Source organism: Hyaena hyaena, unplaced genomic scaffold (genome assembly GCF_003009895.1).
Source record: "Hyaena hyaena isolate Hyena2069 unplaced genomic scaffold, ASM300989v1 scaffold_353, whole genome shotgun sequence".
Lineage (NCBI taxonomy): Eukaryota > Metazoa > Chordata > Mammalia > Carnivora > Hyaenidae > Hyaena > Hyaena hyaena.
In genome coordinates, this window is record NW_024080987.1 from 1,041,126 (window position 1) to 1,054,977 (window position 13,852).

General features: G+C 34.0%; 1 protein-coding gene across 2 annotated transcripts in view; it reads left to right on the top strand.

Moving 5' to 3' along the window:
* Positions 1–13,852, top strand: part of KANSL1L (KAT8 regulatory NSL complex subunit 1 like) — a 137,906-nt gene that overhangs the window by 102,929 nt on the left and 21,125 nt on the right. For both annotated transcript variants that reach the window (XM_039249978.1, XM_039249979.1), the window contains exon 7: positions 12,943–13,108. In XM_039249978.1, the coding sequence (XP_039105909.1) occupies positions 12,943–13,108 (166 nt within the window). The remainder of the gene's footprint in view (positions 1–12,942; positions 13,109–13,852) is intronic.

A 13,852-nucleotide genomic window follows, 5' to 3' on the forward strand; every position in this document is an offset into this window, starting at 1 on the left:
TAGCTTCCATGTGTTTGTGTGTTTTTTTTCTATTTGTTTTTGTAATTTATTTCTATTTTCATACCACTGTCATTGGAACAGATGCTTGATAGGATTTTATTCTTCTTATATTTATTGAGACTTGTTTTGTGGTATAACATGTGATCTGTCCTGGAGAATGTCCCATATGTCCTTGAAAAGAATGTGTGTTCTGCTGTTTTTGGAGTGTTTGTGTGTGTGTGTGTGTGTGTGTGTGTGTGTGTATGTGTACATAGTCCATCTGATCTAATATACCATTTGTGTCAGTTTCCATACTGATTTTCTGTCTAGAGGATCTGTCCATCTATGTAAGAAGAGTATTGCCCTACTACTGTATCACTATCAACTTATCCCTTAATTACTATTTATATTTGCTTTATATATTTAGGTGCTTCTTTGTTGAATGCATCCGTACTTACAGGTCTTATATCATTTTGTTGGATTGATCTCTTTATCATTATGAAATGCCCTTCTTTGTCTCTTATTAGTGTCTTTGTCTTAAAATCTATGTTGTCTAACATAAGTATTAAAATCTATTTTGTCTGATACAAGCATTGCCACTCCAGCTTTCTTTTCATTTTCACTTGGAATATTTTGTTCCTTCCCTTCACTTTCAGTGTATATGTGTCTTTAGGTTTAAAATGAGTCTCTGTAGGCAGTAATAGATGGATCTTTTTTTGTTGTTAATCCATCCAGTTACCCTATCTGTGTCTTTGCTTGGAAGATTTAATCCATTTCAATTTAAAGTAATTATTGATAGCTTGAACTTAATTGTTATTTCATTAATTGTTTTCTGGTTGTTTTTGTGGTTCTTCTCTGTTCCTTTCTTCTCTTGTTCTTTTATTTCTTCTTCATTTCTGAATGATAGTCTTGCTGGACAAAGTATTTTTGGTTTATGGGTTTTTTTGTTTGTTTGTTTGTTTCCTTTAGGCATTGTAGGTATAGCAAGGCACTCCCTTTTGGCCTGCAAAGTTTCTGCAAATTCAACTGATAGTCTTAATGATATTCCCTTGTATGTAGGTAGTTGTTTTTCTGTTTTTGCTTTTTAGATTATCTCTTTTTCTTTCATTTTTACCATTTTAATTACGTGTCTTGGTGTGGAATTCTTTGAGTTCATATTGTTTGGTTCTTGGGTCTGTATGTCTGCTTTCTTCCCCCAGTTAAGGACATATTCAGCTACCATTTCTTCAGATGATTTTTCTGCCCCTTTCTCTCTCCTCCTTTTGGACTTCATATAATTCGAATGTTAGTATGCTTGTTGGTGTCCTAGAGGTTCCTTCAATTATCTTTTTTTAAATTATTTTTTTTCTTTTTGCTGTTCAGCTTAGATGATTTCCACTATCCTTTTTTCCAGGTTGATGATCTGTTCTTATGTATCCACTGATCTGTTTGTTGATTTGCTCTAGTATAGTTTTCATTTCAGTTATTATGTTTTTCAAGTCTGATTTTTTTTTTAAACTTCTGGAAATTCTCACTGTATTCATCCATTCTTGAATTTGGTGAGCATCTTTATGGCCATTACTTTGAAATCTTTGTCAAATATGATTGCTTATCTCCATTTCATTTAGTTATTTTTCTGAAATTTTGTCATCTTCTTTCATTTTAAACCTATTTTTCTGTCTTCACATTTTGCATGAGTCTGTGCGTTTATATGCATGAGGTATGTCAGCTTTGTCTATTGATTTGGAAGGAATAGTCTGATGTAGAAGGTATCCTGTTGGGCCTAGAAGCCTAATCTCTCATTGTCAACAGAACCACGTGCTCTAGGGTTGTTCTATGTGTGGGGTATATATGCACTCCTCTTATGCCTAGAGTATAATGCTTTGGGTACATTGGTGGGCAGGGCTGGCCCTACACAGAAGCCATTTTGAAAGAATGCTTGTGCTAGCTGAGGCTTCATACTGGGTAAACTTAAATATTAAATTTATTAAAATATTAAAATGATATTCTACAATAATGCACACACCCAAAAAGAGATCCAAATACATTAGAATAGTGGTAAAAGAAAACAGTAGTCAAAAAGGATTAAACAGGAGTATAATACAGGGTAGTATTATATTGTGTGATATCACAATTGTGACCATTCACAATTTTTTATACATTCATTAGCTCTTGGACTTTTGGATTATTTCTGGGTTTTGGAAATTATGAGTAATGCTGCTATAAGTATACAATTTTTTTGTGTCCTTGTTTTTGGATGGTATCATTTCACATTACCACCAGCAATGTATGGGAGTTCAAATTGTCCCATATCCAACAGAATTTTATCAGTTCTTTTAAAGTCAGCTATTCTACTGGGTGTGTGTTGGTATCATAAGTTAATGATGCTTACTTTGGGATTAATTTCCCTCCATCCCTTTTTCTAACTTCTTTTTTTTTTTTAATGTTTGTTTATTTTGAGAAAGACAGAGAAAGAGCACAAGCAGAGGAGGGGAGGAAGGAAGAGAATCCCAAGCAGTCTCTGTGCTTTTAGCACAAGCCCAGTGTGGGGCTTGATCCCATAAATTGTGAGATGATGACCCAAGCCAAAATCAAGAGTCGGATACTTAATTGACGGAGTCAGTCAGTCGCCCCTCCTATGATTTTTGATATGTTTCACTTCAAAATATTTTCTGATTTCTCATATGATTTCCTCTTTAACCCTGCATTATTTAGAATTGTGTTTAATTTTCAGATATTTGGGCATTTTTCCAAATATATTTATGTTACTGATTTGTTATTTAATTCCACTGTGATTACAAAATATACTAATGTAGGAATCAGTACTTTTAAATTTATTGAGACTTGTTTTATAGCTTGTTATAGAGTCCATCTTGGTGAATATTACGTGCACACTTGAAAAGAGTATATATTCTTTTTTATTTTTTTAATTGAGTTTTCTACAAATGTTTATTAGGTTTATTTAGTTGATAATAATGGTCAATTTTTGTATAATCTTATTTTTATCCTACTTGTGTTAAAATATCCAATCATAAGTGTGGAGTTAACTCTTTCTCTTTGTAGTTATTTCAGCTTTTGGTTCAGATATTTGGAAGTTTGCTTAGTACCTACATGGACATTTTATTTTTATGTCTTTATGATTTGGCCCTTTTATTCTTATATGTATGGCCACATCCTGAAATCTATTTTCATTGGCACTAATTTAATTTTTTTTAATTTTTTTTAATGTTTTATTTATTTCTAGGAGAGAGAGAGACAGTGTGAGCAGGGGAGGGTCAGAGAGAGAGGGAGTCACAGACTCTGAAACAGGCTTCAGGCTCTGAGCTGGCAGTCAGCATAGAGCCCGACGCGGGGCTCGAACCCACGAACCGTGAGATCATGACCTAAGCGAAAGTTGGATGCTTAACCGACTAAGCCACCCAGGTGCCCCACATTGGCACTAATTTAATGATTAGTGCTTGGGTGGTATGCTTCCATAGTTTTTAATTATAACTTATTTATGACATTATATTTAAAGTGTTTTTTTCATAGACTGTATATGTTTAGGTCTTTTTTTATCCAATATGATTCGTGCCTTTTAATTGGAGTAGTTGGACCATTTATATTTAATTAATTATAATGTAGTTAGGTTTAAATATACCATTTTGTTGTTTTTTATTTCCCCCATGTGTTTGTTCCTTTTTCCTGCTTCCTCTTCCTCCCCCCACCTCCTGCCAAATTAATTGTTCTTAGACTAGCCTTTGTTGCTTCATTATATACATGTGTAGATTATTATTTGACAAACAGTAGAAAAGGACCCCATGTGCATTTCTGGAGGCATTTCTCTGCATTGCTTCCTCTCTTAGGGCACTCTCTTCTATAGATTGTAGCTACCTTTTTCTCCCCAAACTTTAATATCTGTCTCTTCAAATCAGGTAGAGTGTCATGCTCTACTTGGACCCCTCTCCGTGTGCCAAAATCGGAAAACATACCTTCACGCAAAAAGCTGCTAGATTTATAGGATTGCTGCATTTGTTTTCTTCTTTCAAGTATAACTGTCATCTGCTGCCTATTGTCCAAGTTGTTTGATGTTCAGTTGTTTGATATAAGTCCCATAGCTGTACTTATTCATGGAAAGAAATGGAAATACCTCTTCCTCTTTCAAAATTAATTTTTAAATAGGATATTTCATTTAGCTATTGTTTAATCTCTTTCCTCCACTATAAGTTTGAAAGTGTTTGTATTTATCTCTTTCAAATGTTGGGTTCCTAGAGAAACACTGCAATGTCTCTGGTTTCTTATTTTATTCTTCCTCCTACTGTAGTATGGTGACCAACGAAAGCATTTTATTGAAATATATATTTTTTTAAAGTCAGAGTCACCTTTGAATTGCCAGACCTACTGCAGAACTCATGGTTCCTGCAATGTGGTGTAAAATGTAAAGGATATTTTATATAATGTATGGTTAATCTGACTAGAAAAATGGAAATCTTTGGAATTAAAAATGAAACAAGGAAAGGAGAGGGAGAGAGACAGATAGAAAATTTTGTTTAGTAGTCTTGAGATAGACTGGAGCTGAAGCCTAGACTGGGAGATATGAGAAGGTATATTAGAGATCCTGGATCAAGCCAAGGGCCTTCAAAGGCTACCTACTCTGTTAATGGATGAACTAGTACTCAAATCTGCTGCACAGAGATGCAAAGAGCTTGCCTTTTTCTGCCTTAGGCTCTGATTAAACATGGAAAATTGAGTATATGCACAGAATTTATAATAACAGATTAGGCCTTTTATATCTTTAAAGTCTGAAGTTATGCTTCGGATGTGACTTGTTTAATAAAAAGACAAAAATTGGGAGCGCCAGGGTGGCTCAGTCAGTTAAGTGTCCGACTTCAGCTCAGGTTATAATCTCACGGTTCATAGGTTAGAGCCCCATGTTGGCTCTGTGCTGATGGCTAGTTCAGAGTCTGGAGCCTACTTCAGATTCTGTGTCTCCCTCTCACTCTGACCCTCCCCTGCTTGCTCTGTCTCTCTGTCTCTCAAAAATAAATAAAAACATTTTAAAAATTAAAAAAAAAATAAAAATAAAAGGACAGAACTTGGGTTTTAAAACAGGTAAGATCATGTTCCAGATTGGCAAACTTCAAATGTTGCAATTACCATATACAAAATGTAAAATCAAGTAACTTTAATATATCTAAGTAAATTTAGATAATTAGTAATATGATTAAGTGGATAGATACACCTGAAGAGAGAATTATGTGTTGGTGAATAGATGTAAATGAAATTACACAAAATGAAACATCTAGAGAAAAAAGAATTGGAACATGTGAAAAGAGATGAATAAATATAGAGGTTAGAGGAGAAAGTCTAACATATATATGTCTTCAGAGAAGGAAACACCTAGGGGAGCAGGCTTGTGCAACCACTTTTATCTGAGCTTTGGCAGGAATTTTCAAATTTGATGCACAGGCTCATGGATGATGCTGTTGGTGATGTTTGACAGACCTAAATCACTTGACCAGTTTTCACTTCAGAACCTTTTTTGCCATTGTTTTCCTCAACATTTGCTGAATACTGGGGATGCACAGAGCAGGAAGCTTAAAACATAAATGATAAAAGCCCCTTAAAAGCAGTTCAGTATACCCTTAAGATTTAATTATCTTCAAGTCTGGATAATTGGGAGAAATTTTATAAAATACATCAAACACTTAGATGAAAACCTTGAAGGGCCAAGAAGAAATCAGAACCATGAACCATACTAGGGCTGCAACCCAGACTTAATTTAGGAAGCATTCAGATTAGATTAAAGGAGAGAAATCTGCACTGTATCTACATAGCAGTAGGGAGAGAGAACTCTCTCTAGAGAAAGATTACATCATATGGAGACTTTGGATTTTAAAAAAAGCCATTTGGCATTCAGTTAAAGGTGACTAGATATTGCAAAAGATGGTACCCTGTGACTAGTCTTCAAGAGGAAAAACAGACAATAGCATCAGACTGTCAGGTGATTCTGATACTGGATTTAGCTGCCCAGAAGTTTAAAATGGCTGTGACTAATATGTTTTAAAACAAATAGAACAAGTAGAGAAAATAAACATACTATTTCTCCCAATAATTGGAATCTACTTTTTGAAAAGAGACTCCTGTGAACATTTCAAACTGGAAAATACAACATGTGAAACTTAATACCTTACCAGATGAATTTAACTACAAATTAGATTACAAATTAGAAAAGTCAGGATTAATAAACTAAAATTAATATAAAATACCAAAGTGGGAAGCACAGAGATAAGAAAGAATTTTTTTAAATTTTTTAAAATGTTTTATTTCTGAGAGAGGGAGAGAGAGAGAGAGACAGCATGAGCAGGGGAGGTTCAGAGAGAGAGGAAGATACAGAATCTGAAGCAGGCTCCAGGCTCTGAGCTAGCTGTCAGCACAGAGCCCGACGCAGGGCTCGAACCCATGAACCATGAGATCATGACCTGAGCCAAAATCAGATGCTTAACTGACTGAGCCACCCAGGCACCCCAAGAAAGAATTTTTTAAAAAGTGTGTGACAGTGAAAAACTACCGATATATGTTCTAGAAGAAAGAAGAGATAAATTAGGGCAGAAGTAGTATTTGCCAAACTAAAAAAAGACATCAGCTTCTAGATTCCAGAAGTTCTGTGAATCTTAGAAAGAGCAAATATATAGAAATTACATAAAGGCATATTATGGCAAGCCTGCTAAATAAAGAAACAGAAAATATTAAAAGAAGTCAGGTTAAAAAAGACATATTATCTTTAAATCAGGGCAACAATAAGACTTCACTATTCATCAGAAACAATAGAAGCCAGGTGAAATTGAAGATATCCTTAAAATGCTATAAGGAAAAATGAAAACCAACCTAGAATTCTATAATCACAAAAAATCCTTTGAAAGTGGTGATATACAAAAGTTTCAGATAATAAAAACTGAGAATTAGTAAAAGCTAAGAGAATTTGACAGCAAATCTGCAGTAAAATAATACCAAAGGAAGAAGAAACATGATCTTATAAACAGAATTTTCTATTTACAGAATTGTAAACACAGAATTGTAGGAAAGAACTGAGAACAACAGAGGGGTAAATATATGGGTACTACAAATTTTAATAGTAATATATTGTATTTTGAACATATATAGAATTAAAATGGCAACAACAGTAATACAGAAAGAAGAGAGTAAATGGAGTTAAAGTGTTCTAATGTGTTGTTTTCAGGGAAATCGTAAAAGGAATAATTTGTATCATTCTCTAAAAAAAGTTAAAAATGCACATTATAAAATCTAGGAAAACCACTAAAAAGTAAAAGAATGCATAAATTTAAGTTAACAGAGGGGGGAAATGTAATATTTAATTAATCCCAAAGAAATCAAGATAGGAGTCAATGAAATCTAAAACAAATATACATAAAAAATAAATTCAACATACAATGTAGAAAGTAAACAAATCCAATTTCTGATTCTTTGAAAAAAATTGATAAACCCCAGCAAGTTACCTCAAGAATAATCCAAAGCTTGACATTTAAAACTTTTTTAATATCATTGGTTCAACACATTATTAAATTCAAAAAGAGAGGGGCGCCTGGGTGGCTTAGTCGGTTAAGCGTCCGACTTTCGCTTAGGTCATGATCTCGCGGTTCATGGGTTCGAGCCCCGCGTCGGGCTCTGTGCTGACTGCCAGCTCGGAGCCTGGAGCCTGCTTCAGATTCTGTGTCTCCCTCTCTCTCTGACCCTCCCCTGCTCATGCTGTCTCTCTCTCTCTCTCTCTCCTAGAAATAAATAAAACATTTAAAAAAAAAATTCAAAAAGAGAAAAACATGTGTAATCATTTCAGTGGGTTCACAGAAAAGTAAATGATGAAATTCAACATTAATATATTACAAAATACTTCTGGCAGCCTAGGAATATATTCTTACAAAGAATATATGCCTCTAGAAAAATCCCATAATTACTCTTAATCCATATCATTCTTAATTCTGAAAAATTAGAAGCATTTCTTTTATAATATGGAACAAAAACAGTGATCTCCTTTGATCATTTTTAATCATCACTGAACTGATGAACCCACCTAGTATGTTTAGAACCCCCTATGTAATAATAAAGATTTTACAGTTCAGTGAAATAAACTAAACTGTCACTATTTATAAATAAGATGTTTGGATAATAGAAAAGTAAAAGAAACTACAAATACATTATTAGAATAAGAAAGTTTAGCCAAGTTGTGGAATATGTTCAAAGTACAAAAGTCAATTGTATTTTTAAATTCCTTTTACAATTGAAAAAATAAATATTAAAGTACCTAGAAATACACCTAACAAAATATGTGAAGACTTTTTAGAGAAGAAATTACAAAGTTTTTCTTTATTAAAAGAAATTAAAGAGAACCTAAATAAATGAAGAGATGTTTTATATTTATGGATTGGATGACCTTTAGTTATGTCAAAATAAAAAAATCTCCCAGTTGATTTACAAATTCAATGTAGAAGAGTTCTGAATTTTTTTGCTGGAAATTAAACTCTTTTTAAAAATTTATGCAGAAGAGTGAAAGCCAATAATAGCCAAGACACTCCTAGGGAACAAGTTGGGGAAACTTGGACTGTCATATGTCAAGACTTAAGCATGTAGTAATTAAGACATTGGTTATTAGCATAGACACAAATGGTATAGCATTAGAGATCCTTAAATGTGGTATATATCACAGGTAGTATTGTAGATCAATTGGGAAAGGATTTTCAATAAAAGGTGTTTGGTTAAATTGATGATCCATGTAAGAGAAGAAAATTAAGATTGTATTCACATCATGCACAAAAAAATCAATTTCAAGTAGAGACCTAAGTACAAGGGCAAAACTTTAAAACTAGGGGGAAAAGGGTGGAAGAATATCTTTGATTTCAGGATAGGGAAAGATTTCCTCAAAAAGATATAAAGTATACACTGTATATTAAGGAAATAATTTCAGTTAACATCTGTTGACCAGAAGACACTAAAAAGAAAGTGAAAAGAGAAGCTCAGACAGGGAGCAATAGATAGAACCGTCAAAGGATTTGTAACTTTCTAGAGTGTGTAGAGAAAACTTTAAAAATCGGTATGAAAAAGGCATTCCAAGAAAAAAAAATCAAAACATGTATTTCTCAAAAGAAGGAAAAGTGAATGACCAATTTTAGGAATGAAAAGGTGGTCAATTTAAACAGAGCAATGCAAGTTTAAATCATAAGATAATATTTGTATGCTCTGAGATTAGCAAAAATAAAGTTTGACAGTATACATGTTGGCATGAATCTGATTCAGTGAGAACCAATATCTGCCTTGTTGGAGTATAAATTTAGTTACAACTACTTTGTAATACAACATATCATCTAGTGAAATTGAATGTATGCATTCATGTGTTTCTTTAACCTAGTAAATCCATTTCTAACAGTATACATACTCTTAGAGAAATTCTTACACCCATATGCCAGGAGACAAGCTATTCATACTAGCATTGTTCATAATAGTAAGAAACAAGAAACATTCTATATGTTTATAAACAGAAGGGAATGATGAATTATATGCACATAATGTTGGGTAATACAGTAGGAAGATACATTTAATATTCTGTCTATATACATTTTAAAGCATACAGATTTTATTTTATCTATTTTTAATGGTAATTAGGTACATCTTTTTTACTTTTAACATTTATTTTTGAGAGGGAGAGCATGAGGGACAGAGAGGGAGGGGCAGAGAGAGATGGAGACAGAATCTGAAGCAGGTTCCAGGCTCTGAGCTGTCAGCACAGAGCCCAACTCTAGGCTCAAACCCACGAGCCACGAGATCATGACCTGGGCTGAAGTCGGATGCCTAACTGAGCCACCCTTGGCACCCCCAAAGCATAAGTGTTTCATTTTTTTAAAATTTTTTAATGTTTTATTTATTTCTGAGAGAGAGAGACAGTGTGAACAGGGGAGGGTCAGAGAGAGAGGGAGACACAGAATCTGAAACAGGCTCCAGGCTGTGAGCTAGCTGTCAGCACAGAGCCCGATGCGGGGGCTTGAACCCACGAACCGTGAGATCATGACCTGAGTCGAGGTGAGACGCTTAACCGACTGAGCCACCCAGGTGCCCCTAGATTTTAAAAGTTATATGGAATTACATGTATTTATGGGGGAAAAAAACTATAAAGAAAGTCAAGGAAATAATGAAATTAAAATTCAGAATAGCGATTACTCCTGGAATAATAAGAGAAAAATGTGGTTAAAGAGGCACATTGTATTAGTTAAGATACAGGTTCAGCTGCATTTGACAGAAACCCTATATACTGTCATAAACATGATACAAGTTTATCTCTTTGTCTTATAACGGATTGAAAATATCCTAGGTATGACAGCTACATTCACATGGTTATCTAGGAGCTAGGCTCCTCTTTTGTTTGATCTTTTAAGTATTATCCTCATCTGCATGGTTATGGTAGCTCAGCACCCCCATTATGTTTCAAGTGTAACATGGAAGGATGGAGGCAATACGTGACCTTTCAGGTCACTTCCCAGAAGTGGCACATATGACTTCTCTTCATGGTCTCCTGGCTAGAATATAGTCATTTTTTAGATCCAAAGAGGCTTGAGAAATGTGCCTAGCTGAAAATCAGTAGTTCTGCAACAGACACAAAGAGAGCACAGATATCGGGAGGAAAGTAGGAATGTCTGCCACAGGCTCATTGGGGTAGGAGGGTAGGGTAGGACGAGAAGGCATATGAGTGTTGTTCTGTTTCTTGAAATAGGATGGTAAGTATAGGTGTCCTTCTAATAATTTATTTTATGCATTCCCTGTAAATTATGTAGTTTTATATATGTTAAATTTTTTCATTACTAAAGCCAAGAAGTTTAGAGGATACTTTTTGGCTTTGTTTTGCTTGAATCTTCTGCAGCATATGGTACTGTTGATCACACCCTCTAAACATTTGAATTTTTATTGGCAAGAATCTCCTGGTTTTTCTCTTATTTTTCCATCCATTTCTTTTCAGCCTCCCGGGCTTCACTTTCTCTGCAGGGAACAAAAAGACCTTTTCCTAGATGCCCCTCACTTGTCTCCAAAATTGTTTAGGATAGTTTCAAATTGGCTAATGGGTTTCCTGGAGTTGGAAAAAAATTGCAAGAGAAAACTAATTATATGGTAAATATTCAGATTTTATCACCTTTTATTCATATGCTCTATCCATATAAGGAAAAGGGAGATTAGCACCCTTCTTTGTAATTTCAAAAAACTTTTTTATATCTTTCTGAAGTACATCATAAAAGAACAAATAATTCTAGAGTGAGTCCAAAGCATCAGTGTATCTTATAAAGATAAAAAATAGCAATTGTTCCTATAAATATATACATATACATCACTGAATAAATCTTGGATATAACTCACATTATTATAATCATGTGTAAGCATGTTATATCTTTTTATAAAAACTCATTGATTTACTTGACCTTCCAGAATGTCTGTATTTCTTAACCTTCCTTGAGGCTAGCTATGACTCTGACCGAGGCCTTGGCTAATGGAATGTAAATAGAAGTCACTGCATGATAAATTTTAGCATATGTTAACAGGAACTGTCCCCCCCCCCCCCCATGAAATAGTCTCAGGCATAATTTTTATTAAAGCAAGTAAGATAAAATGCAGTTGGTTAGCATTCAGGTTTCAACCATATGTCAGGGATTGTGTCAGGTTCTGGGAATACAGTATTAGACAAATTATAGTCCCAGCCTTCAAGGAGCTAATAATAGTCCAGAAAAATAGTCCAGAAAAAGTTGAATGCTGTTGTAGAGATAGATATGCCTAAGGTGCTATGGAAGTGTAGAAAATGCTAAGGTTAGCTAGGAAATTCAAACTCAAGAAAGTTGACAAACCTCATGTAAGTTTATAAAATAAAATGTTTAAAAATAGCATCTAAAGATCTCACTTCTTATTAGCATTTTAAATATCAGTTACATTAAATAACACAATGAGTCCAAATATTATTATAGGGGGTAATAGAGGTTAAGATTGAGGAAAGGAGTACAGGTGAGCTCTATTTTAAAAATATTTTCTCTGTTTTATAGATCTTTGCTTGTTTACTAATTTTATAACCAGAAAAAAAGAATTTAAAATCCAGTTTTTAAACAAAATATGTATTTCTTAGTGTAGTAAGATAACTTTTGTTTGGCTTAGCCACATGGTTTTTCTAGAATTCCTGGACTCAAATCTTTATTTTCAGAAACGCAAACTCGTGTAACATATTGTGTGTTTTATACATTTTTTTAATGTTTTAAGTCAAATTTTACCTAATATAAATAGTACAGTACTCATAATACTTCACAGTTACTCCAGTGTAGATATAGTCTGGCATTGGAATTTGAGGGAGAGACTCCAGTTTCATTCATTGATTGTAACGGATTTACAGTGAGGAAAACAGTATGCACGATTCTTAATCCTAACATAGCACGTGCTCACCATCACTTATAGTTCTCACCAATAGGGAATGTAGCCATTGTCTTTTTTTTTTTTTAACTTTTTAAATGTTTATTTTAAAGAGGGGGGGGAGGGGCAGAGAGAGAGGGGAACATAGAATCCAAAGCAGAACTCATGAGCTGTGAGATCATGACCTGAGCTGAAGTCTGATGCTTATCCTACTGAAGCACCCAGGTGCCCTCTAGCCATTGTCTTTTAACCCAAAGTTCCTCAAACTCATTTTTCCTTATTACGATTTTGTAAGGTAAAGGAAAGGCCCATTTTCACAGATGTTGCTCTTCCTTTTGGAAACTGAAAGGGGATTAGTGAAATCTCATCATGTTTATGGCCTTTAATAAATGATAGAGAGTATATCCCTTTGTCATTTTCAAGCTCTTTCTCCAAGGTGATTTAGTAAACTAGGACTTTCTTGTGTCATTCAGATATTGTATTTGATTAACTGTTATATCTTCCTTGATTGATTCTGTTTTTAAGCAAAAATGAAGTTGTTGTTTTTTTTATCCCTTGTAGACTTTGCCTTCAAAAGAAACAACATTTTTAAATACAACACAAATGCCTTGTTTGCAATCAGCTTCAACTTGGAGTAGCTGTGAACACAGTTCAAAATCTCAGATATTAAGAGAGCATGTATCAGAATTGGACTCATCTTTCCATTCTGTCCTATCATTGCCATCAGGTAAGCCTACTTATAAAAAATTTCTAAGTAACGTGACTATTTCTATGGTGAAATGTAAGTCTATGGATATAAGGAATCAAAATTATATCAATTATTTTGCCACTGGATATTAGAATCAAAGTTTTCATAGAGAAATTAATCCTGAGTTAATGTTCTATCTTTGCAAGTTGATTCTTTAATTCCTTGGAAACTATTTTGATTTACATTGGGAAATAGGTAGCTTTTGATCTTTTCAGGGTTAAATTTTTAGAATTTTATTGATGACTATGCTGTTGAAAATGTTTCTCAGGAAGTCATTGTTGTTTTTCTAATGTATTGTTCTGTATGGAGTTTTCTTTGCCATATAATATTCCTCTGTTTATAATCAGCATGAGTTTTTTCCCAGAGAAGAAAATTGCCTATCTTTAGGTGTAGCCAATTTTTGAACCTCAAGAAAGTCTATAATCTATAACTGAGTAAATGAGGCACATACAGCCCCACCCCCCATTAAGTTTCTAGTTCTTGATTTTTGTTGGAACTGTTCCAATTGTTTCTATATTGAACTGAAGTAAATATTTAGGGTAAAAAAGGAAATATTCTTCACACCGGTTATTTCAAGTTCTTCTCTTCATGGGAAAGACATCTCAAATGGGCTTTTATGTTTACTTTTCAGCTTTTGGTTTTAATCATCCAGGGATTGCTCCTCTTTGCAAAGCACTATTTCTTGTACCTAGTCCTGCCTGGAATCCTGAATCTTAGGTTTGT